General features: G+C 40.9%; 1 protein-coding gene across 1 annotated transcript in view; it reads right to left on the bottom strand.

The window, feature by feature from the left end:
• Window positions 1–16,949: 16,949 nt before the first annotated feature.
• Window positions 16,950–22,599, bottom strand: part of disc1 (disrupted in schizophrenia 1) — a 44,199-nt gene continuing 38,549 nt past the window's right edge. Inside the window, exons 13-14 of the mRNA XM_022743855.1 lie at window positions 20,855–20,978; window positions 16,950–18,741 (exon numbers count right to left, since the gene is read on the bottom strand). Coding sequence (XP_022599576.1) covers window positions 18,545–18,741; window positions 20,855–20,978 — 321 coding nt within the window. The 3' untranslated portion in view covers window positions 16,950–18,544. The remainder of the gene's footprint in view (window positions 18,742–20,854; window positions 20,979–22,599) is intronic.

The raw sequence follows: 22,599 nt of genomic DNA, 5'->3' as shown, positions 1-22,599 counted from the left end.
GGTTGCCCCCAAACCCAGAAGACACCTACCGTAGCAAGAAAAGTCCTGACAGAGCACGATGGAACTAAATAAACTCTGTCAGCTGTTTTTCCTTGTAATTGCATTCAACCACTTTTTGTTCCGTTTTCCTCACCTGCACCTGCTTCTTTTCAGGTTCTCTCCCTCAACACTTTTTTCAAAACTTTTCTTCACTTTCCAGGAGAACTGAGCCATGGGCACCTTGTAATTTAAGATACCGAAGATACTGCAGAATAGACACAAACATACTTTAAGCCCACTACCCTTCTCAACACACTGTCACCTTACTGGTATTATAAATCTCTACGTAAACAATAATCTTTCTAGCTGACTCTTCTCTATGTGGCCTTGGTGCTGTTCACATCAGTGAGATCCACAGCAGGAAGAACCAGCTGTAATTTGTTGTCTCGTGGCTAACCGAGCAGAAACACTAAACATCAAGAGCAGATGGCTCTGGGCAGAAAATGCAGGAAAATCTTGATAAGTCTACCTTCCTGATGACAGGCTTAAGGCGTCAGTATCCTTCAAATGAAGTGCCTGTCAAACAGCGACTGAAACGCCTTTCAGATGTCAGGATTTAGGGGGCTGCATCCAAATATCTGATATTCAAACTCCCTTTACGCACTGATTGGTCAGTGTGAGGCGGTGACAAAGGATAGGATTTTAGCCTTTCTGTCAAGTTTCGGGGCGAGACCGTTTGAAGGTGTGTGCTGCTGATGCAACAAATACTGATGATACTACAAACAAAACAAAACAAATAAATGGATGATATATTATCCAGTCAATATTCAAACATATGCCAGATGTTCAAGAAAATTGTATGAAGCTCAGCTTTTCAGTAAAATGTGAAGAGGTAATCTGGGAGGTTTTTCCCCTCTTTTTTAACTTTTTTTCCCCTCCAATTACTGCAATTATCACTTTGTTTTTAAACTGGGCTGAAGTTAAGTGAAGTTCTATTCTTTTATTCAATATAAAATCTCAATTAAAATTGTGTCTCACATGCCAATAATCCTCCCAACTTCGTCAATATGTCTCAAAAGAAAGAACAAAATGTTTCTACCTCCAAAGAGCATCCGCTTTTTCAATTGTGAAGAAAATTGACTCCTCAATTGGATTAAATTGGAGCTGAACTGACCTTGCCTCAGGACCTCTGCTGACACTGATGAATGTGAATGCTACACATTTGCTTCCCTGTAATGTTAGAACCAGGCAAATTTTGGTCTGGATGGATACAACTGAGCAGAGAGGACATGGTCGTGGTGACTGTGCTCATATTGAACGTTAAGAGACCATCTGCTGGATTCTTCTGCCTGTCTGGGAAAGACATGACATTTGCTGGTTCATTTGAGCTGTCTGTCATTTTAATTTTTCTTTTAATGTCAAAATGTCTGTTAGTTACTGTTGTGAGTTTGGATTATATGGATTATAATGTGCTTCAGTAGTTAAAATGTTGAATTTAAGAGGCTTGCATGGTTGCTTATTTGTCCATACAACTAAAGATTTATAGTGCTGAGGGGACTTGACAGACATAATTTCTACATGGCAGCTTTAAATCTACACAGTCACTCCAGAGAGTATGCTGTAATAAATGCTAGACACACTGCCCTGTGGGACAAACATAGATACAGAATTTACTGTATTATGGGACAAACATCCAGAGTTGTCAGCAGAACCAGGATAGCCTATATATCACACTGGCTGCTTTCTTCATGCCCATCTGCCCCAGGGAGGGTGTACAGCAACAATACATATGTGTTGCCATTGCCACCAGTGGTGTGCTGACCTTCTGCAGTGGTAACAGGTCACAGCGAGTACAGTTCCCGCCTCAGGGCTAATCTTCCAAACCTAAACAGACTGACGAGAGGAGACGGAAAGAACATACCAAGCATTCACGTCAATCAAATGAATTGCCTCTTCACTGTTTTTTTTTTGTTTTTTTGGGGTTTTTTTTGGAGGTTTTAGCACCTGGTACTGCAAAAAATTCCATATTTATGTTAAAACCATGTTAAATTGTTATGTTATGTTAAATTTAATCTTGATTCAGTGAACTCCAGACTGCACACTCACCAGAATGACCAACTCCCAGAGGAGATGGACAATGATTCACTCAGCTAGAGGAAATGTGAGCCCTCTAATGTGTAGTCATGTTACTCCACTGAAAGAAAAAGCCTTTTTTTTTTTTTTCCTGAGCTGTATGGAGGTTAGTTCCATCCGGCGCTGTATCCGGGGGCGTCAGCCTTACTCTCTCAATGGTCTGTAGGAACACAGGCGGAGGGGTCAGTGCATTAGTAGCTGTTATTCTCCAAGTCAACTCAGAGGGGGAATGAGGCTAGATAGAGGAGTAGTCATGTTGGAGCTACTTTCTGGGTTAGACATTTCATTGTCAGAAAAATGTCTCAACGTAATAATCTAAAATAATATATACCAAACAAACAACAACACAATATAAGGAGCATATCAGAAACTCACTGTAATAATAGTGTAATAGTAGTCATAACTGTGGATTGTGTTATATATAAAATACATTACTTTAAAACAGACGTCTAGAGACTATGCAAATGAAATCTAAATGTATGTAATGATTAGTTGCTAGGTACCTTTGAGTTTATACACTGACCACTTTCTTAATGCGTTGTTACTGATTCACTGAATCAGCTGCTGGGCTGAACAACACCTACATCAGTAGATTTTTTGGCCACTTGGGAGCAGTGCAACAAGCTGCAACCCCAAAATTAACATATCATTACCTTGTAAAGTTGCTATGGTGAAACGTGTTGGGAGACAGCTGCACATTTACACATCCAGTAGTAACAGAGCGACTATAGCATTTATTTGGAGCTGCGTTTCTGGCCACCTGATGAATGCAAGTCCAATATTCACTCTCCATTTTTGCTCTGTTTTGGTCTCTAGCTCTGGAAGGAAATGTCTGACTTATTAGTTCGCTAAATGCTCCACTACGTTCACCAGATAGTCAGTAGCGTTGTCTGAATGTTGTTTATTGTTGGGCAGGTTGTGAACAGTGAGTTTAAAAAAACACCTGCTTTCTTTGGCTGGGGAAAAAAGCTTGATGAGAACAGTGGGAATGAACCAAAACAATGAGATAGAAGGATAATGAGCCTGCCCCTTTTATATAGAAACAGTTTTGTATCACAACATGGTGCGTCTGGAAAAAAATATAGTCTAAGTGAAACAGTTATGTACTGGGGATGGGTCATGATTTTCAAATATTCGAATAGTCATTAAATTAGAAAAATTTTTATTTAAAAAAATTTAATTTCCCAGTCTCTCGGGGGCAGACGAACTTTGAAGAATAATCAAAAATAGTAGTTTGAAACGAATTTCAAAGATAATTTTTGCTTGAAATCCCCATCCCTATTATGTACATTATGTCGTTGTATACTCCACATGCAAGCCAGCAAATAACATGATAGAGAGAGAGGAGTTTATGGTGTAGTCTCAGTAGAAATGCAAAAAAATCTGTTTTGAGACGTTCATCATTTAATGCCTAAAAGTTCAGTGTAATTTTAGTTTGAATAAAAAAACCATTCATTTTGACTCAGACACATAATCATCATGTAGCCTAATAGATGTCACTCTTAAATGTATGTGGATTGATTACTGGCAGAGCCATTTGACCTGCAGAATAAAATTACCTCTGGCATGCACTGTTGGTTGAGGCAATCAGTGCAGCCATGGCCGCACTTGATGAAATGCTTTCCGAAAAGGCCACCTCTTCACATTTGTAAAAGTCACTTTCCATTATCTTACAATTGTGGGAGTCAGGTGTTCTTTGATCTCTGTAATGTTATCTTTTACAAGCGTGGCAGGACCAGCCTGACATTTGTAAACAGTCACTTTACTTCTTATTTCCTCGATTCAATGTCTTTATGACCAATCAGATATGGCTCCTGTTCTCCAGCCGGCTGAGGCAGGAGCCAGCTCTACTTATGGTTAGAAGCCTTCCAGAGCCGCGCTCATCTTTCTGGCTAAATGCCACCGTGTCATCGCGCTGGTATTTCACTGAACGGATTCTCCAAATCATGTGTCTCATGTCACTCTACCAAATGTGAACGGATTTAGATTACATACACTGGACTGATAATAACACAGCAGTGTGACTGGTTGGTAGTCGTTTTCAAGTAGAGTGTGTGGGTGAAATGCAATGTGTAACTGGCGGAGAAAAGTGGAATGTGTGAACTGGAAGTGCGAAAGACGAGCAACGGGCTTCTGAACATATTGGAAAATGTGCAATCTGCGGTCTGTTTTGGTTTTAATGGTCAGGCAGGAATCTCAATATATTTGATTTACATGCACAAGAAGCATCAATTGCATTGTATTCAAAGTGAAACAGATCATTACCATATGATGATAGATGATGCAGCCCTTCATCAAAGGTATTTCTGCTGATGTTCATACTTACAAGCTTATTACAGATATTTAATGGATCACAGACTGTTGACAGCTGAGCCTTTCCAAGCAGGAGTGCATTAAATTACCTCACGGCTCTTTACTGTAAATCTTACAGCCTCTTTAAAAGATTTTATATACAGTATTAATTCTCATCGCATTATTAAACTATTTCTTTATTTTCTACACAAAAATATTGTCACCATTTAGGACTATTTCCAAACATCGCTTGCTTTATTCATCCAGCCCATACAGAGTAACATAATATTTCAAGCTGCTAGGAAAATGGGCTTTTTCACTAAAAGCAGCTGTCCTCTGGAAAAGAGGATGATGGGAGCTGTGAGAATGAACCCAAACATTAAAGTTGGCTGTAAAACCAAAACAATGAGTTGAAAGATGCTAAAATGCTCTGTAGAGCTAATGGAAGTTGCAGAGGCGGGTGATTATTCTCTGTGGGTTTCAAATACACATAAGAATTTGATCCATTGTCAATATAAACATATCAACTATAGAAGCTTTCATTTTTCAAGCCTTAAAAAAACTTCAGTGTTTAATTAGATCCTCGCAGACCCACAGTTTCTACTTTACTGAATGCAGGCCAATGCCTTGAAACCTACGAGATAATAAGCACATTGTTTAGACCCCAGCTGGCTGATTCATCACACTACCCTCCCCAGATGTATTCAGAAAAATTTAAGTCCAAGTCTGGTCATGTTAAAGGTAGTGTAGCTGCCAAAAGGCATCCTGTGGGATGTGTGCATTTAGAGGAAGTGGAGTTGTGCTCCTGGCAAAACCTCCCCTGGTAGCAGCTAATGTAGCATGTAGAGCCTGAGAGACGTTCTGCACGTGGTGTCATTCATTTCCATTAACCCTGAGCGGGAGTGCCAGTGTAGGTATCAATCAGTCTGTGGATACTCATGCTGAAGCTGTCATGTGCCACCATGCTGGAGTGAGCTGCGATGGACAAAGATGGATGACACCTCCCGACACAGGGAATATCTCAACAGGAGAATAATTAGCTGAATGCTGTTCAAGCAGGCCTCCAAGGTGGTTGAACTTAAAATTCAGTTTGCATGAGAAACTTGGGAGGGGGGGGCTGATAAAGCACAGAGGAGCTGCAGGTAAATGTTCGTCCCCGAGCGTCAGACTGACACAAAAAAGATTTCCAGATGCTGCAGATAAAAATGATGACATCGTCCATATGTTTGTTGACTCCACGCACGTCCAGGTCCACCAGCTACAGAAGTAGGTCATGTTGTGGTAGAGGAACACCTGAGCCAATCACTGGCTGGCACACAGGATCATGGTACTCTCGCTGGAGCTCTACCGCTTTGATGGAGCAGCGTCAGGTGTCTTTTCAAAAGATTTATAAATAGCACATAGCTGCTCCCCTAGCTGCAGATCTGCCTCCCTCTCAGTGTCATTAAGTCCAATTGGAGCGGTAATTGCTTATAGCGAGGCAGTCAACCACATCGCTGATGGATGGAACAAGACGACAAGACTATTTTTGGCAAAGCTACCACAGCTGTAGATGGTAGTAACATGGCACCTTTTCTTTATAGCAGCAGCAGCAGCAAAAAAAAAAAAATCATCAAATTTTATGCTGCCAAACCTCAAGTCTAACGTCTTCATTAGTGCATTTAATGCATTTATGCATGAAATGAGAGAGGAAAATGATGGAGCTGAAAGATGTACTGTTGGCACCATTTTCTCAGTGTGCATGGCATCAGTATCAGAGATCACACAGTCTTATTGTTGACCCAGCCAGGAAGCCTTCACACAATGAGCTCCCCTGATTGTTTTGTCACAAACATTACACACACGAGCAGCAGGCTGTTGAAATGAGAGCACCCATCAGAAAGAAGAAGAATGATACGCCTCTCCTTTTCAATTCATTCTCTTTACTCAGGGGGGTTCCTCTTTTTCTGGCTCTTCAGAGCAGCCAGCCAGAAGGTTATTTTTCACCTCACCACCTCACCTGTCCCACAGTCTGCTCAGTGACAGATAAACCCAGTGGGTCTGCTCGGAGTCTTGTGCCTGCAGATGGCACGTAGGTGCTGATGGGGCACTCTGGTGTACTGGAGACTGCACAGAGATGTGCATAGGGAGGGGAGCAGGGGGGGGTCTTACAGAGTGAGAGTAATAGTAACACTATCTGTACTGTGAAATGCCATGGACAAATGTGGGGAATGGATGAGCCAGCACCATGGCAACAAAAACAAAGGGAGGGCAGCATAGCTCCCCTCATAAGAGCTCATAAGACTCCCAAGGCAACTGTTCATGCTCTTCTCGTGGATTTCCCTTATCACCAATAACAAGATGTTCACTGGGGCTGACAGTTCATTAATGCTGGAGGGTACCATTGATTTCGATACAGTATTTGTACTTATGCTGCAAGAATAAATGAGAAAAACAACACAAAACCACAATGTACCCATTTTTCCCCACTGCTGATAATTCCCAAATCAGATAGAACTTGTACTGGATGTAAAATTAATTAGATTCTGCCAGAATAATGAACTCTGTGTGTGTGTGTGTGCGTGCATTCCCCTGAAATAGTTTTTACACTTTTTCCAATTAAAAAATGCCTTTCCTATTCTCACTTTGTAATAAATGAAGCCCAGTGGAAGATATACAAAGAAAAGAAAAATTAACAAAGTGAACAGAAATGGGGGGAAAATAGGATGCACATATTCCAGACAGAGGCAGAGTTCATTCGTAGCCATTCCCACCGTGTCCATGACCTCAGGGTCGCACAAATCCTGAATCTCCTGTGTGTTTACAAAGGGTTCCTCGAGTTCACTTCCTACACTGCGGGAAGGAATGAGGAATGAGGAGGAATGGCTGCTTCATAGGAAACCTCCTGGGGAGACACAACAAAGTGACCTCACGGCTCTGCAGTGGACCGGCTGCAGAGCAGGATATGGCAGCTCCCTCTGCTGTCCCTCTGCCAGCTGTATATTAATAACCCTCAAAGACCTCAACTCTTAGTTCAGCTGCATGTTTGTCGTTTGCTTGTTTTGCCCTTGAAACTGCTGCGGCCTTAATTCATAATGTTATATGATGTTCCAGACTGGACAAGGTCAGTAAAGTATGAAGATGACGTGCAGTTTACTTTTTCATGCTGCTACAGATATCTAGAGGGGGTCAGACTGAGGTTATTTTAAAGAGACTGAGTTTTCTTTGCCATGAAAATGTCTGCAAAGCCTTAGTTGTTGGATCAGTGATCAGAGAGTTTTTGCAGAAGAACAATAAAATGTTATTTGGGATTCTCAATGGGATAAACACAACCTAATTACCTCTATTCTACCTTTCTGTATGAACAGAAAAATGTTTCTTGGTGTTAAAACAAAGCAGAAGGGGCAGCCCTGGGAAACTAAGGAACTATTCTATTTTGCTGGCTCATGTAATGTTGTCACCCTTCTTTATTTCTGTTTCGTTTTTTCTTTAAACTACCAAATAATGGCTGCCTATTGAACAATATTACCCAAAATGTGAGAGGGAAGCGTATTTAATATGAAATTGCAGGTTTTATTAGACACCCACAAGGTTTGTTGGGAGATGATGTTCTCCAGATGTTAAACAGTTCTTTAAAGAGGCTGTGTGAAAACTTGTAAGTTTTCTTTGCCGCCGAACATGGTTTCTCGCCGGAGGCCGTTGGTGGTGATTGTTGTTTCAGCCATCGTTGTCTTTATGATACCGGAGTTATAATACGCCTTCTGAGCAGCACTGCGTCTTCAGGGCAGATTGGAGGTTATAGTGAGTCATTATTACAAAGGGATGAGACGTGCCAGGGCTAGCTGGTTAGCATGCTAACTTCAGTAGAAGAAAAGACGTGATGGAGACAAGAGCGGTGTTGCTTTCCACCAATGGAGTCAGCTCTTTGTGAGTAAAGGAATGAAGTTTGATGCTGAACTCTCAACATTTCTTCTAGACTGGTAAATAAACAGCAGCTAACGTTAATGCTAACGCTCCATTAATGTTAAAGGAGTGTCATATCAACATATGCTCTCTACAGTCATGCATGTATCTTAGGATCAGTTTTTGTTTTCTTTATTGATGGTATGATAAATGAATGTTAGGCTTATGGTCGATACCTTTTTTTCTCCTTTAGGAGTATAATTTGAATTAAAAGACACAAATAGAAAGAAGGCCTTGGAGATATAACAGATTATATTTGGATTAATATGTAAGTGTGACATGGAATCAGTCTATGATTACACACGATATACAGAGTGTGACCATGGGGTTAAACTGGGGTTAAGTCAGATTAAGTAGATTCAGGATATGCATTAGGGTATTTGAGCTAGGTGGGGATGTATGTATTAGACTTAATCTATAAATGTTAAGTGCCACTCTAATCAATTGACATATACGGTGATGTTCCTGTTGACTGAGGGGGCTTCCACCTGCCCCACTTTTAACAGAGCATGCTAAAAGTCAGTGTTTCCTCTATTTCACGGCTCCTGTGGCTATTTATACAGTTGTGAGAGTCACTGGAGCAAACTAATATATGAAGAGGAACCACTGCAGGACAAAAAAAACACTGTCATCATGATTTAATTATACTCTCCTAAATTAGGTAAATAAAACTGGACTGAAGCCTTAGACTAGTTTTGTTATACTTTTAGATTATTTTAAGCCTTATACTGATTTTATGAGACGCACAAATTAAAATGTACATGTTATTTTTGTATCCTGAAGGGAAGAAATATCTCCAAACAAAATTCAGTGCTTGAGATTTGCCTTGTCAACCAAAGTTACTGCCTGAGGTAAAACCAGAGCAGGATATTAAAACAGGCTATTCTGTAAATATACTGAGCCCTCATGTCAGTGATCATAAATCTCCAAACATCAAACGAATCTAAAGTCACTTTAAGAAATCCACTGTCCAGAATAATCCATCAGTAAACACACACACACACGCACACACAGGTTTTTAACTTGACTTCTGAGTTTTTCTCGGTGTCATGACACAACACGAGACTTTAATCCACTCTCAAGCTCTGAGATGAATATTGATGTTTCCGTTTAAATTGATCTTGTCTCCTGTAGCTGTGAGTCCGCTTATCTACATTTACCACTTTCATTTCATATGGATAATTCATGCTGGATGATTGTCACGCCGATGTAGGCAGCTGTAATTCCCAACATTTGTAGCTGTACAATGTGATTAATAATACATCAAGGGACAAGCGTTCCTGTGAAACAGCAAAACATTTCAGAACTACTTCGTGTTGTGCGGCGGCGGCGAAGCACCCCGTATTCCAACAGGAATCTATTCTCAGATGTGTGTTAGAGCCTGCATCTTTTATAGATATACATCCTCGCCTACAGGAATACTCTCATCGCTATCTGTTTTCTCTGTCATTCACCATTTCTTCCTCTCTTTTTCACCCTGCTTCCATTTTAAATTACAAATGGCACCAATGTCCTTGGGCTGCTCTTCATCATCTGTTTGTTGTGTTAGTGTGTTAGTGCAGAGGAGGATGGGGAAGTTTAAGAGGGCCCATATAGCTACTCTTGACACATTTATTAAAATATTGCACACCTCAAGGCTAAATTACTATAAATAGCATGTTGGGCTCTTGACAAATACACTGAATTTTGTGTGTGTACGCACACGCGTGAACTCACAGTGACAGACCATCCTGTAACAGAGACCCATGGTTCATTGTGATGCGTGTTTATCACACACACTGAAAACTTATTTTAATGATGCAGTATCAGAACAGAAAGACCCAGACAGTGACCCCTTTCGGCTGGAATCAACAGATAAACCAAGTCAGATGTCAACCAAGGGTCAACACAGTAATCTATAATGGAAAAAGACCATAGGGCCTACACTAATAACATTAATACCAGGTCACAGAGGTCAGCACGAGGGATGTCTGAAAAGTACTGACATGTTTCAGTGTGGCTGAGCCAAGATGAAAAATAATGTAATAACACTTCCCCTACAATTATGATATAGTGGTCCAATACTGATCTTTTAATATATCAGGCAGTCATTCCTGTCCAGCTCTGATGGGAGTTCCTCCCTTGACCGCCAAAAAGCAGTCTGTAAAACCTGCAGTAGCATTTGCAGTCGTTCAAATTAGCATGTGTAGTTGTAAGTTAATTAATTTTTTTATTTTTAATTTGTATAGCATCTCAGTGTTGTCCATACTCTGCATTGGTGCTTTGTTAACTAGCTGTAAAATGGTATTTACCCAAAATCTACTTCTGGTGGAGGTCTGGGGCTTTGGAGAGGACAATAATGTGACATGACTGGGTGGACTGTGCTCCAGGGTAACATAGGACTGTGAAAATGTGTCCCTCTTAAAATCCAATGCAAATCACATGACTCCAAGATGAACAGAGTTACTGTTTTTCATGAGAGAGAAAATAAGAAACGGCGAACGTGGTTTCTTGCCGGGAGGGGATGGTAATGGTGGTGATAATGGTCGCTTTATAAGAGCTTGAGCCATTGTTGAGTTAACAAGTAGAGAGGAGGCTAAACTATTAGCAACATTCAACATAGCCGCTCATCACCTGCTTTCATGGTAAATCTTACTTCTCAACCAACCACTACAACACATTTAAATACAACAGGAAAATGAAGTTAGCTGTCCAGAAGATGCACAGCAACGCAACGCTTCACTGATATTGACACATGTGCATCTGAAGGCGACGTGCACACACATTTGCATTTGTAGAACAACAAATAGGAACGCTTGCTCTCGCTCTCTCTCACTCTCTCTCTCTCTCTCTCAGCTGCGCATACACACAGCATATTATCAATATTATCACCCTGTATTGTTGATAGGGCAAACATTATAGTAAACAGATGCCTATTTACTGTGCGCATCTAGCACAGACATACAGAGCAGAGTTGTGATTGTGTCCTCATAGCAGGTGCAAATATCTGGCTTTTTAGCTGCTAAATTCTTCACTATGTTCACCAGCTTGTCACTAACTGTCTGTCTGATGGTTGGTGGGGTTTTGGGAGTTTGTTTTTTTTGTTGTTGCTGAAAACAGCTGGCTGCTGCTGCTGGAAACGAGGCTGATGAGAGTGGTGGGAGTGAACCAAAACAGTAAAGTTGCGGGCCATAAAACTAAAAGGCTAAAAGGCGCTGTAAAAGGCCTGAGGGGAATTACAGAATCAGTGGAAGTTCCCTGTGGGTTCATGCAGAGCAAGCAGTTTCACATTAGACATCGTCATGTGATCAACTGTTAATATAAAAATATTGATTATTGCAGCTTTAAGCTTTAATCAGGACTCTTTTACACTTGGAGCATAGTGACTTCAGTTATCTAGCTCAGGCCTGGATTCAGAACCACACCTAAAAAAGTAAACTTCACATACTGCTGGTAAGTCGCGTCGCATGTTCCTCATCCTCTGTGGGTGCAGGCTGGTCTAGACACTCAGACAGACAGCTGCTGAGAAACAGCATCTCACATCACCAGCTCCCTCCCCAGGACAGGAGCTCCTCTAAGTCTCATTAGGCCAAACTGGCAGCTCAAGTCAAAGGCAAGAGGCCCACGTGCCCAGCCTCCCATGACAAAAAACCTCCCCGACGCTCCCAGGAGCTCTCATTACTTCTCTGCCCCAGCCCCTCTCCTAAAGGCAGCCAGCTCCATCCATCAGATCTATCGATCCCGCCTTCCCCTGGTGTGGTACCTGTCTGTTTTTGAGACTAAGTGGGAAGGATGGCAGAGCTGGCATGATATTTCAGCTTTCTAGTGACAGCCGCGTCCCCTAGGGATGTTACAAGGTGAACCGGTGGCTGGGCTTCGTGGAGGAAGTGCTCCTCCATAGATCTAAATGAAGGAGCTCTCCCTGGAGGAATTACTAACAATATGTTTTTACTGCCTGGACATCGAAGTAATAATCTGTTCTCTCTTCACTCTGTTTGCTAAAAAAAAAAAAAAAAAAAAACTCCATTCCTCATAATACTACACATGAGATAGCAGCACAAACATCTCTTCGCACAAAATGAACCAACCCCCACCCCCAACACGCCCCTAGCCTTTCTTTTTTTTCAAAATCACTGTCATAACTGTTGTTTATGGTTCAACAGTGATGTTTCACAAAAGAACAGGGGTACTGTAAATCTTTTTAAAGAGATTTGGTGGTGTGTCACACTGAGTTCCTCTTCACTTTGATCTTATTTCTCTGATGGTTTTTGGGCAGAGAAGCAAGCTTAAGCTTTTAAAGCAATTGCCTTTGAGAGAGCCAGTATAGAGCAGTCTGACATGAGCTCTTGTTATACTTCTGATTGGGATTAAATTCACAGTTTGTGACATTGTTTTGAAACATCTGTCTTTTAAACAGATCCATCTTCAACGCAGTGACACTAATCTGTATGCGGGGCCGTGACAATAGCCATAGTTCCCCCAGAAAAATATGACCAGACACCAAAATAATGTTTCTGAAATGTGTTGATAATTTGCCGTCTTCTTATTTCATGTATGCATTTAACTGTTATTTATATTATCTGTAATTTCCATTTAAGATAGATTTAAAGTTTTGTGTTAATGGATTACAGCATAGCTCGGTTGCGCTTTGGCTGCTTATGTTGTCTCCTGAAGCTTCTGATGCTGGTGGAAGCTGCTGATTGAAGACAACATCCAGGGATTTGAGGAGAGACTCTGTAATAATTCCCAGTATCACAGTATATAGCAAAGTCACCTCCTCTACAAACCCACTGCTAAAAGCGATCAGCACTCTTTATCACAGTGAACAGAAGGAAGTGAACGCAGCGCCTGGAAGGCAGGAGTCGCCTTGTCTGTAAAAACAACAGAAAATAGACGTTACCTGGATGTTCCTCCACTTCTACATGTGTGGCCCGCAGTCACTCTATATCACAAAGTAAATTAAAGAAATGAAATTAGTGTGGGAAATATAATTAAAGCATCATATGGCCTGATCATATATGATACATCCGTTTAGTGTTGCAGTAGTGATATATCAGTCCAGTGATGAACTGTAAATTAAAATCTGAAAAAAAAAAAATGACTTGAGAGACATGACAGCGGCGTCCTCAATGGTCCAGTTGCTGTGTAGGTAAGGCCGTGGCAGCATGATACACTTTACTTTTCAATATTTTCTTTGTCTGTTCAACCGAAGTTCCTCTCATGTTTTATGCTAACTGTCCAGCACTCTCTTGATTTATTCCAAACTACTAAAACTCCAAAACACATCACTTATTGCAGGTCAGAGCGGTTGTCCTGGGAAAGTGCTGCAAGAAAAATGGCATATGAAACAGTGATGGGTTCAATCACTGTTACGATGTATGTTCTTCTATGAAAATTATATTGAAGCTGAAGTGGGGCTGTCAGAGCTTGTCATTGTCACAGTGGTGCTATTAAACGGTCTTGTTCTTCAACCGTCTACTCAGTAGTGTCATTATACAACTTCCACTATCAGTCCAGCCGCAGCGGTTCACAGCACTTACAGACTCTTTTATTATTAAGGCATATCAGACATCGGATGCTTGAATCATCTTTTAATAGGAAATGTGATTTTTTCCTCAGGCTCTCACTGCTCAGACAGATCACACGCAGGCTAATTATTCCAAGTTCAGTCTGAATGATTAAATATGTAAATGAGTCATATTTCTGACCGTGTTCGTGGAGAATCAGCAAGACTCTCTCCGCAATCGCAGGGACACGTGTTGCACACACACACACACACACCTTTCACTTTGGTTCTTTCAATCTCCTGTGTTTTTTTGTTTTTTTTTCCAGAAGGGTTCATCATGTGTAATTTCTGAAGGACCTGTGTGTGAATTACATATATCAAATTGAAGATGAAAATAGACATGTGCTTTGTGTCCCAGTACATTTCCCCAAATCCTTTGATTTCTCATACAGCCATAAGTGATAGAAATAGGTCTGTTTCTGAGGAGACTGCAGCTCCCAGTGGTACAGTGTTTATAATTAAGTGCGATTTTCGACATCAGGATCCAACCACAGGAAAAAGAGCGAGGCAGGCTATTTGCTGTTGTCTCTGCTCAGCCTGCTCAGCTTTTCATTTGTGCCGTGCTTCCTCTAATGGTTTGACAGAGAAAGATGCAGATTTTGAGTTGGGAAGTCTTGCAATTAAATGATTTAAAATGCTCATTAATTCCACTGGAATTTCCTCCCTGTTTAATTGATTTATTCAACAGTTGAGTGAAGTGCAGAGTGAATTTGAATGAGCTCCTATAAAACCACTGGAAAGAGAAAGAATAAAAGCCAAGCTGCAGACAGTGTCAGTTCAGTGTCCACTTTTGCTCTGTACAAAAACACCTCAGGAGAGTTAACTTCACTGGCTCACTGACCAGAACTGACACGCAGAGGCTCACACATAACAAAGGTGTCAGTTTCAGAGGAGGATACAGAAAACTCAGAGAATGTGAAAGTCATGACTGTAAAAAAAAAAAAAAAACTCAATTTGCATTCATTAGTGGTATTTGTGACTCCGGTTGAAGCGATGCGAGAGGAAAAGCTGCAACACGATCTGATGATTCTCCCATGGTTCAGAGAGTTTGTACATGTACCTGTCAGACAACAGAACAACTCAGCAGGGAATCAAATAAACGAATCCAGATCCCAGACCCAAATCCCCGGGTACAGACACACTCCTAAAATCATTCATTCATTCATATCCAGTCGAGAAATGTTTTTCATGAACCCAGTGAAACACTCGAACAAGGGGTAGAACAACATCACTTTCATTTGCATTTCATTTTCAGATGCTAAATTCAGTCCTATTTTCTCAGCTGTCTTTCTTCTAGTGTTTCTTTTATTCTTTACTTTGAAGGCAGAATCACACTCTGAAGTGACACATAAAAATTATTACAATGAATCACTTTTTACTGGGGAAAAAAGGAAACTATATCACTATATTTATTGACTGATTTATGCCGCGTAGAACAAAAGTCTAAGGAGTGTATCAACAGTGTTTGTCTATGTAAGCTACAAACATGAGTCCAGCTTACATTAGCTGTGAGTTCAGAATCAAACTTCATTCCTTTACTCACCAAGAGCTGTCTCCAGTGGAACGCAACGCCAATCTCTTTTCTTCTACTGAAGTTAGCACGCTAACCAGCTAGCCCCAGCCCGTCTCGTCACTTTCCGATAGCAACTCACTGCAGCCTTCAATCTGCCCTACAGTAGCGCTGCTCAGAGGGCGTATTATAATCTCTTGTCCCAAGCGACGATCACCACCACGCGCTCCTGGCGAGAAACCACAGTCGGCTGCAGAGATCGCCCCTTTAAAGTTTATGTTAAAAAGAAACGGCCTCTTCATTACTGGCATCTCCTCTTTGCAGTATTTCTTTCACTACACAACGAAGATGCCGACTTTTTTCCTGCCACATGCAGCTTTAGCCTCAGTCTTTTAGCACAATATCATATAGACTTCAAGAACATATTTAAGTCTCATTTTAGGGGGGGGTTCTCATTTGAAGTAAGCTGCAAACATCACAACATTAAAAAAACTGGAGATAATGTTTTAAATCGGCTCATGAAGCTGATATTAACTTAATTAGTTTGTTAAAATCTGCAAGCGAATCATTTCAGCCAAAAAAAAATCAACAATTGCTAGAGTCTGAAATCAAGGACCCATTGTTTTGAAAATAACTATGAATTTCGAGCAGTAAATCTGCCACTGTAAACTGTATTTGTGCCACACAAGAACTTAAGCTTTACAGGAGTAGTAACAGAAATTAATTGACCGGATTGTACGGAAAAAGTATGGAAAGAAAACGGATTAGAGTAATATCTATACTATATAGATATTACTATAATGTAATATCTATGTAATAACATTCAACGTCATTGCAACCAAATTGCTGAGACAAAGGTTCTTACACTGCATGGTGCTACATTTTACATAAGGAAACATCTCACCCCGCTGTATCCGCCTGCTGGAGATCAACTGGGCTTTTCTCCATGGCGATTTTATGAGCAGAGCTGCCACGTGGGGCACAGTGTGGTGCAAGAAGAGATTCAATTATGAGGTGGGGGGGTGTTTGGCAGAAAGGTGTGTGTGCCAAGCTCTGTCTGTACGCTGCCTGAAGCTGATCGATGTGGAGACTTCTGGTCTGGCAAGTGGGTTGCAACCCGGTAGTAATGTGAGAAAGGCCCATTGTGCTGCTGTGGAAAAACCCTGCGCACTCAGCTGTGTTTACACCCTAGAGCGCGAGACTACAGACACGCCTCTGCGGATCCCTCAATAGCCCCTGCTCCGAAAACACAGGGTAGAGTCAGATGGAGACAAAGCAACACCATCCCATTTCCCCCACCATGTCCTCTCTGTGAAGCTGCCTCCCAATTAGCCACACCGCCGCTGCCGAGGTGAGATAACAATAGAAGCCCTTGTATCCCCTAAAGACCTCACTAGAGGACCTTTATTACCGTATTGATATCTCCTACATGTCACCACTGCCCTCACTTGCCTGGCAGCATGCCCGCACATTTTATATGAGGCAAAATCACCAGAGGGGTTGTAACTCAATACAAGAAGAAAACAGCAGGACACAACATTAGGCTGAATGGTACATGCTGTAATTAGCGAGATGCTGTAAGGAATAAATATACAACACGGCGAGTTCAAGCTGCACAGTAAATTAAAAAAATGATTAATGGGTGAAAGTACAAAAATGTTTCTGGCAAAAAGTCAAGTGACACCCAGTGGAATGAACAAGTATATTCTGAGCTGACATAAAATAAAAACGACACATAATCAATGGCAGATATAATATTATTTTAGAAACAAATGAACAAACAGCAGTTGCAAGTACTTATTTTATGTGCCCACTGATATTTTATCCTTCAGTTTTTTCTATATGCATAAGAGACAGTTGTGACAGATATATTTTAAAGTACGGAGCATCTCTCCAAGGGCACACTGCTTTAAGACAGGGAGGGAAAAAATATATATATATAGCTATTGCATTTTCCACACACACACACACACACACACACGCAAAAAATAAAGTGTTCAAGTTAAGTAGCACCACAAATGTTAAAGTTACTTAATAGACAAAATTACATGTCATTGTCATACAAGTTCAATTGTACGGAAAACACAAAGAGTGGCTAGCCGACCTTAAAATTAAGCATATGTTTTAGTTTATGTGCAAAACTGTTACCAGTAAAAGATGTTTAGATTGTCTACTTGGTCCTCGGTCAAAATTCAAACAGGTAGCTGCAGTGAGCGATCAGTCATTTTTCAGCTTCAGTTTGGTTTTCTGCCTCGCCATTTTAAAAAATTGGATTTTTATTTTCTTTGCCATTCACTTTAAAACGATGTCACTTTTGGAAGAAGAAATAACACAGTCTTACTCTTATAAACTAAAATTAAAATGACATGTACCTCAGCTTTGCTCAGTTCAGTGCACTCAGGGGTGGTGGTTTTGGTGATGTAGCTTTACTTGGTGGTAGGAACAGTAATTTATGGTGGCTAATACTAGCTAATGTTAGCAAACACTGGACAGATATTGTGTTGTTAACTGACATGACTGGGTCAGTTCACTGACTCTATGGCTTTTCTCTGTGTGTATTACTGTTACTCTATGTTTTAGGATCCACCATAACCGTTTCATTTAATTCACTTGTGACTACAATATTTTTTCATTAATTCAAAAGTTCTATATCTTTTCTCAACTTTGTAAATTTCAAATCAGAAAAACTGAAAAACTCTCAATTAACCAAATAATAATTAAAAATTGCTGATGTTTTGATAGTAAAACTGAAGAGAAAAATCCCCTTATTGCTCTGCGCTCGTAAGACATGACATTAAAACCTGTATCCAGATACTTGAAATAATCATTAGTTTGGCTCAGTGGCCTAAGGCACTCTTTACCTGGTTTAAACGTAGGCTGGCAAGATTTGACGAAAAGTGTCCTATATTTTGCATTTATATCAAAATCCTTCATTTTTTTCATTTGTAGATAAAATGTTACACAGACTTTCTAAGGCTTTGTGCTAGAAACTTTCAGCAGTACCACAGCGGCTGCTTGTAAAGCGCTTTGAGTGAGGCTTTATGGAAAATGGATATGGGGTCACTTCTACTACAAAGCCGAGGTCAGGCTCTCGGAGAGCCAGTCTGTGTGTGAGTGGTCATAAAACACTACAGGCATCCATTTCAAATGTCCCAGCTGTCACTGAAGTACTGGTCCTCATCTTCTTCCTCCTCCTCTTCTTCTTCCTCAGTCCCATTTTTCATGAGGTCATCATCTAATAGCTCCTTCACTTCCTCTTCCTCCTCCTCTTCCTCTTTGAGCTGTGTGAGCATGGTTTGCAAGGTGGCCTTTACTTCCTGGACTTCTTTTTCTAAAGACTGTGCAGAGTGAGTTAAGGAAGAATCTGATGCTTCAGACACAAGCTGAGAGTCGCACATTAACATGTAAATAAAAAGCATGCCAGCAGACAGATATCTGGGAAAAATTTGACACTTGTGGCCCTCAATGGTTAATGGTAATAGCAGAGGGCAGCCATGACCTGATGAAGCCATCAATCTCCAATTTGGCCACCAAACGAATTACTGGGACAGATCATCAAGTCATACCCAATTTAACCCCATCCAATTCACTATTCATGAGCTCATCTCGTCTGTGGAGCTTGGTGGCAGTGTGGGGACCCAGGCAAACAGACTGCCCAGCTAAATAATTCATAACCCATCAATGAAACGGGATAGAGGCTGTCATCAGTGTGTGTGTGGGGGGGGATTGTTTAACCTGCTTAGAAACTCAAATTAATCGTGCGAGTGTCCAGCTTAAGTGGCAAATCAAAGGGATAGCTTTGATGGCAGATGGGGCCTGATGGCTCGTTTTACTGTCTGAATGGACACAGATTGTTCTCATTCATAATTAACCAGCCGTTAAAGAGCTTGCCATGAATACTGCAGAGGGTTCGAAAGACCTTTAAGGCAACATGATCCAATTGGGACGATGAGATTCAGAATTAGGGTGAAAACCTTTAAAACGAACCACAGTGGGGGTTTTTTCAACCCTCGTCTCTGTGGTTGTCCAACCACTTCCTTGTATTGAGAGCAGGGACTCAATTAAGACCCTCAGAGACTGGAGGTTTGAACTGCCCGTCACTATGGCAACTGTAGTGTCATCCTAAATTCAGTTTCTGTTTGATTTCTGCAACACAATAACAATATTGTTATGTATCTTCAGTGTCCGCAAGTGTCCACGGTGCTTTTGCATAGCAAGAGAGGCTCTACTTCAAAAAGCCAGGATGAATGACATGTAAGGACATGAAAACAGAAAGGTGGAGAGGAGCGGGCCAATCTGTGTCTATCTCCGACTGCCAGGCTGCATTGATATCATGCAGACAGTGGAGGAGCCTGTACTGACCCCTGACAGCACAGCAGGGGACATGAATCTCTAATCAGATGTGAAAACAGTCCGGCCACACTTCAACAGAGAGTGAAGGACATACTGAATAACTCACTGCTTTTAGAGATCCTAAAAACGAAATAAGCCTCTTCATCACTTTGGGCAGATTGGGGAAGTATTTCTGGCAGTCTGTGTTCAAAGAAGAGAAATGAGGCACGACAGAAAATAAATAAATAAATGAATAAATAAAACCTCAGCATGTTAGACGGAAAATTTTCTTTATCCCTGTGTTGAAACATCACCTGTTCTATCTGTCTCAATAAGCCCACAGTGTGGAGGGGAAAAGTGGAGCGAGAAAAACACACTAATCTATTTCCAATCAGTTTCTAATTAGCGTGGAAAATGATGTATTGTGACCTGTAATCAGCTTCAACAGTTTCATTTGAGTCATTATCATGGATGTTGTAATTTCCTCCGAGCCAGTACCACCAAGTGATGTGGGCAGACGGAGCAGGGGATGGGGAGGAGGGGCGAGGGAAGGAAGGGAGGGTCAGAGGGAGGATGGACATTACGATATGACGGCAGTGGAGTCATTAGAGTGACATTCCTCTATCTGCCGCCGCGCTGCCCCTGACGGCCAACTTTAATCTCAGGCCATAGTGACTGGCAGCTCACATCAAAGGCCAGCTAATAACCTCGCTTGGACTTTAACCATTTCATTTTCCAGTGGGCACGTCCAGCCTGTCAAGAAAAATCCTCTGATCCCAGTTTATCTTCAATTCCCTCCCTGAATGGACCCATAATGTCAGATAAGACAGGTGTTTTTTTTTTTTTGTTGTTGTTTTTTTTTCCTCAAAAGGTAAAGTCACTGAAAGCTAACATCAGTCAGCCTTAAGGTAGTTTGGATGTGTACTTTTGAGAGTTGGAAGGAAACTAGGTCCTGAAGATGGATGGACAGAGACAGGAACACACACACACACACACACACACACACACACACACACACACACACACACACACACACACACACACACACACACACACACACACACACAGATAGTGCACAGTTTATACGATACATGTATATTTAGAGAGCAGTGAAAGGATATGGGTGAGGGCCTGATCCCGGTTTAGTATGGCCGTCTGCAATTCATCTTCCAAGGTCATTAGTCTGTCACTGATCAGCTCGCAGCGCTCTGTTAGGTCTGCAGCCTCAGCCTCACTGCACCCGTCCTGGCCGGGGAAGGAAACAAGGGATGAAATGATGGAGATGCGGAAAAGAACAAAGTAACAACAAACAAAGCTGCAATGGTTCAAATATATGGATTTGGAAAATGAATAAACACTAAAGTCTCTCTAACAGTAACAATAAGCAACGTACCAGGTAAAAAACAAACAAAAAAGAGTATTTGGGTGTTTTTAGTACACTCATATAACAAGAAGACTAAAAGGATTCATGAGTCATCTGGCAAAAAAGAACAGGAGCCTTTGTTGTATTGAAGCTATGAACATTTTCATTATCACATTTCGGGAAAGATAACATGTTTGTGTGAAGGGAAATTCAACACTAAAAAGCAGCAGGAACCTAAAATTTCACTTGAATTTCTTTTGCAACGTGAATTCTCGTCTCAATCTGCGAAGCCAAGTCTCAGTCAAGTGTTACCACAAACATCTTCAATCAGACAGAAATGTAAAAATAATCAAAGGCTGCAGCATGGCTTAGCACTTAGCACATGGTATTTAACGAGGTACACAGGCAAGTTAGAACCGCACCTCCATAAAGTCCTGACTTTTAGTCCCTCCAAAAACCCTGTGTCCTACATTTCCCATAATGCTTCCGTCAGTCTGTAATGCTTTAGTGAGTCTTTCAGTAGCCCCTCCCTGCCTGGTAAACACCCACATCTTTCAAATCCCACACCTCCATTTTTTAACCTGTCTGCTTCTGCTCATAATGATCTACAATGCATTTGTGTTGACCTTACTTCTAAGCTTTGCTGATGCCTTAACAGCATCAGTGTTAATTTATCCATAGTCTACTTTTCTCAGAGCCTCTAAAACAAGTGTAATGATATATTATGATGCAGTATCTTGTGCTTCATTAGTCGCCATAACAACACGGATAACAAAGATGGACGCAGTAAAGTATTGTGCTACAACTTGCTTCTTGTATCATCACTTGTGCTTCTAATTAAACTCACGCTGAACAGTGCTGCAGAGTTCACACCAGTGCAACAACACCTGTAGCATTTCTGTCTCTAGATCATATACAGTGCAGCACCAGACTCTCACATAAGGCAGGTATTATGAGCCACTTTTACACCCAAGAATAGTGGGTACATCTTATAGCATTATGATTAAATATTTCAATGATTGATGATTAAAGTGGCTGTGTGGCGGCCTACTTTAAATAAAATTATTGCTCTTATACAAGCATGTGCAATTTTTCTTCAACGCTTCTTGACTTGTTCCTCTTGACTTGAGCTGTTTTTTTCTCAGTTTAGTTTTAGTTTTAATAATGATTGTGAATGACCGTGAGTCAGAGCTCAACATGGAGCTCTCCAGAGTTTTCCTAGACTTCATCTCGTTCAATAGAACCCAGGCACACTGCAACAACTACAAATCTCTTTATATCTATTTTTATATTTGCACATCTACAGAAATGCCTACTTGCATTTGTATGTTATTGTATAAACTATTTCTAATTTATCTTATTTATTCTAGATTCTGTTTCTATTATTATTTTATTTCTTATTATATTTTTACCCTTATCTTATCTTATCCTTTACCTTGTTTAAACACACACAGGAGTGAAGTGGTGAACAGCTGGACGGGCAAAAAAAGAGGCTGCCAAAAA

The sequence above is a fragment of the Seriola dumerili genome, unplaced genomic scaffold, assembly GCF_002260705.1.
Source record: "Seriola dumerili isolate Sdu_G_001 unplaced genomic scaffold, Sdu_1.0 BDQW01000073.1, whole genome shotgun sequence".
Classification (NCBI taxonomy): Eukaryota; Metazoa; Chordata; class Actinopteri; order Carangiformes; family Carangidae; genus Seriola; species Seriola dumerili.
This window is presented reverse-complemented; position numbering and strand designations above follow the sequence as displayed.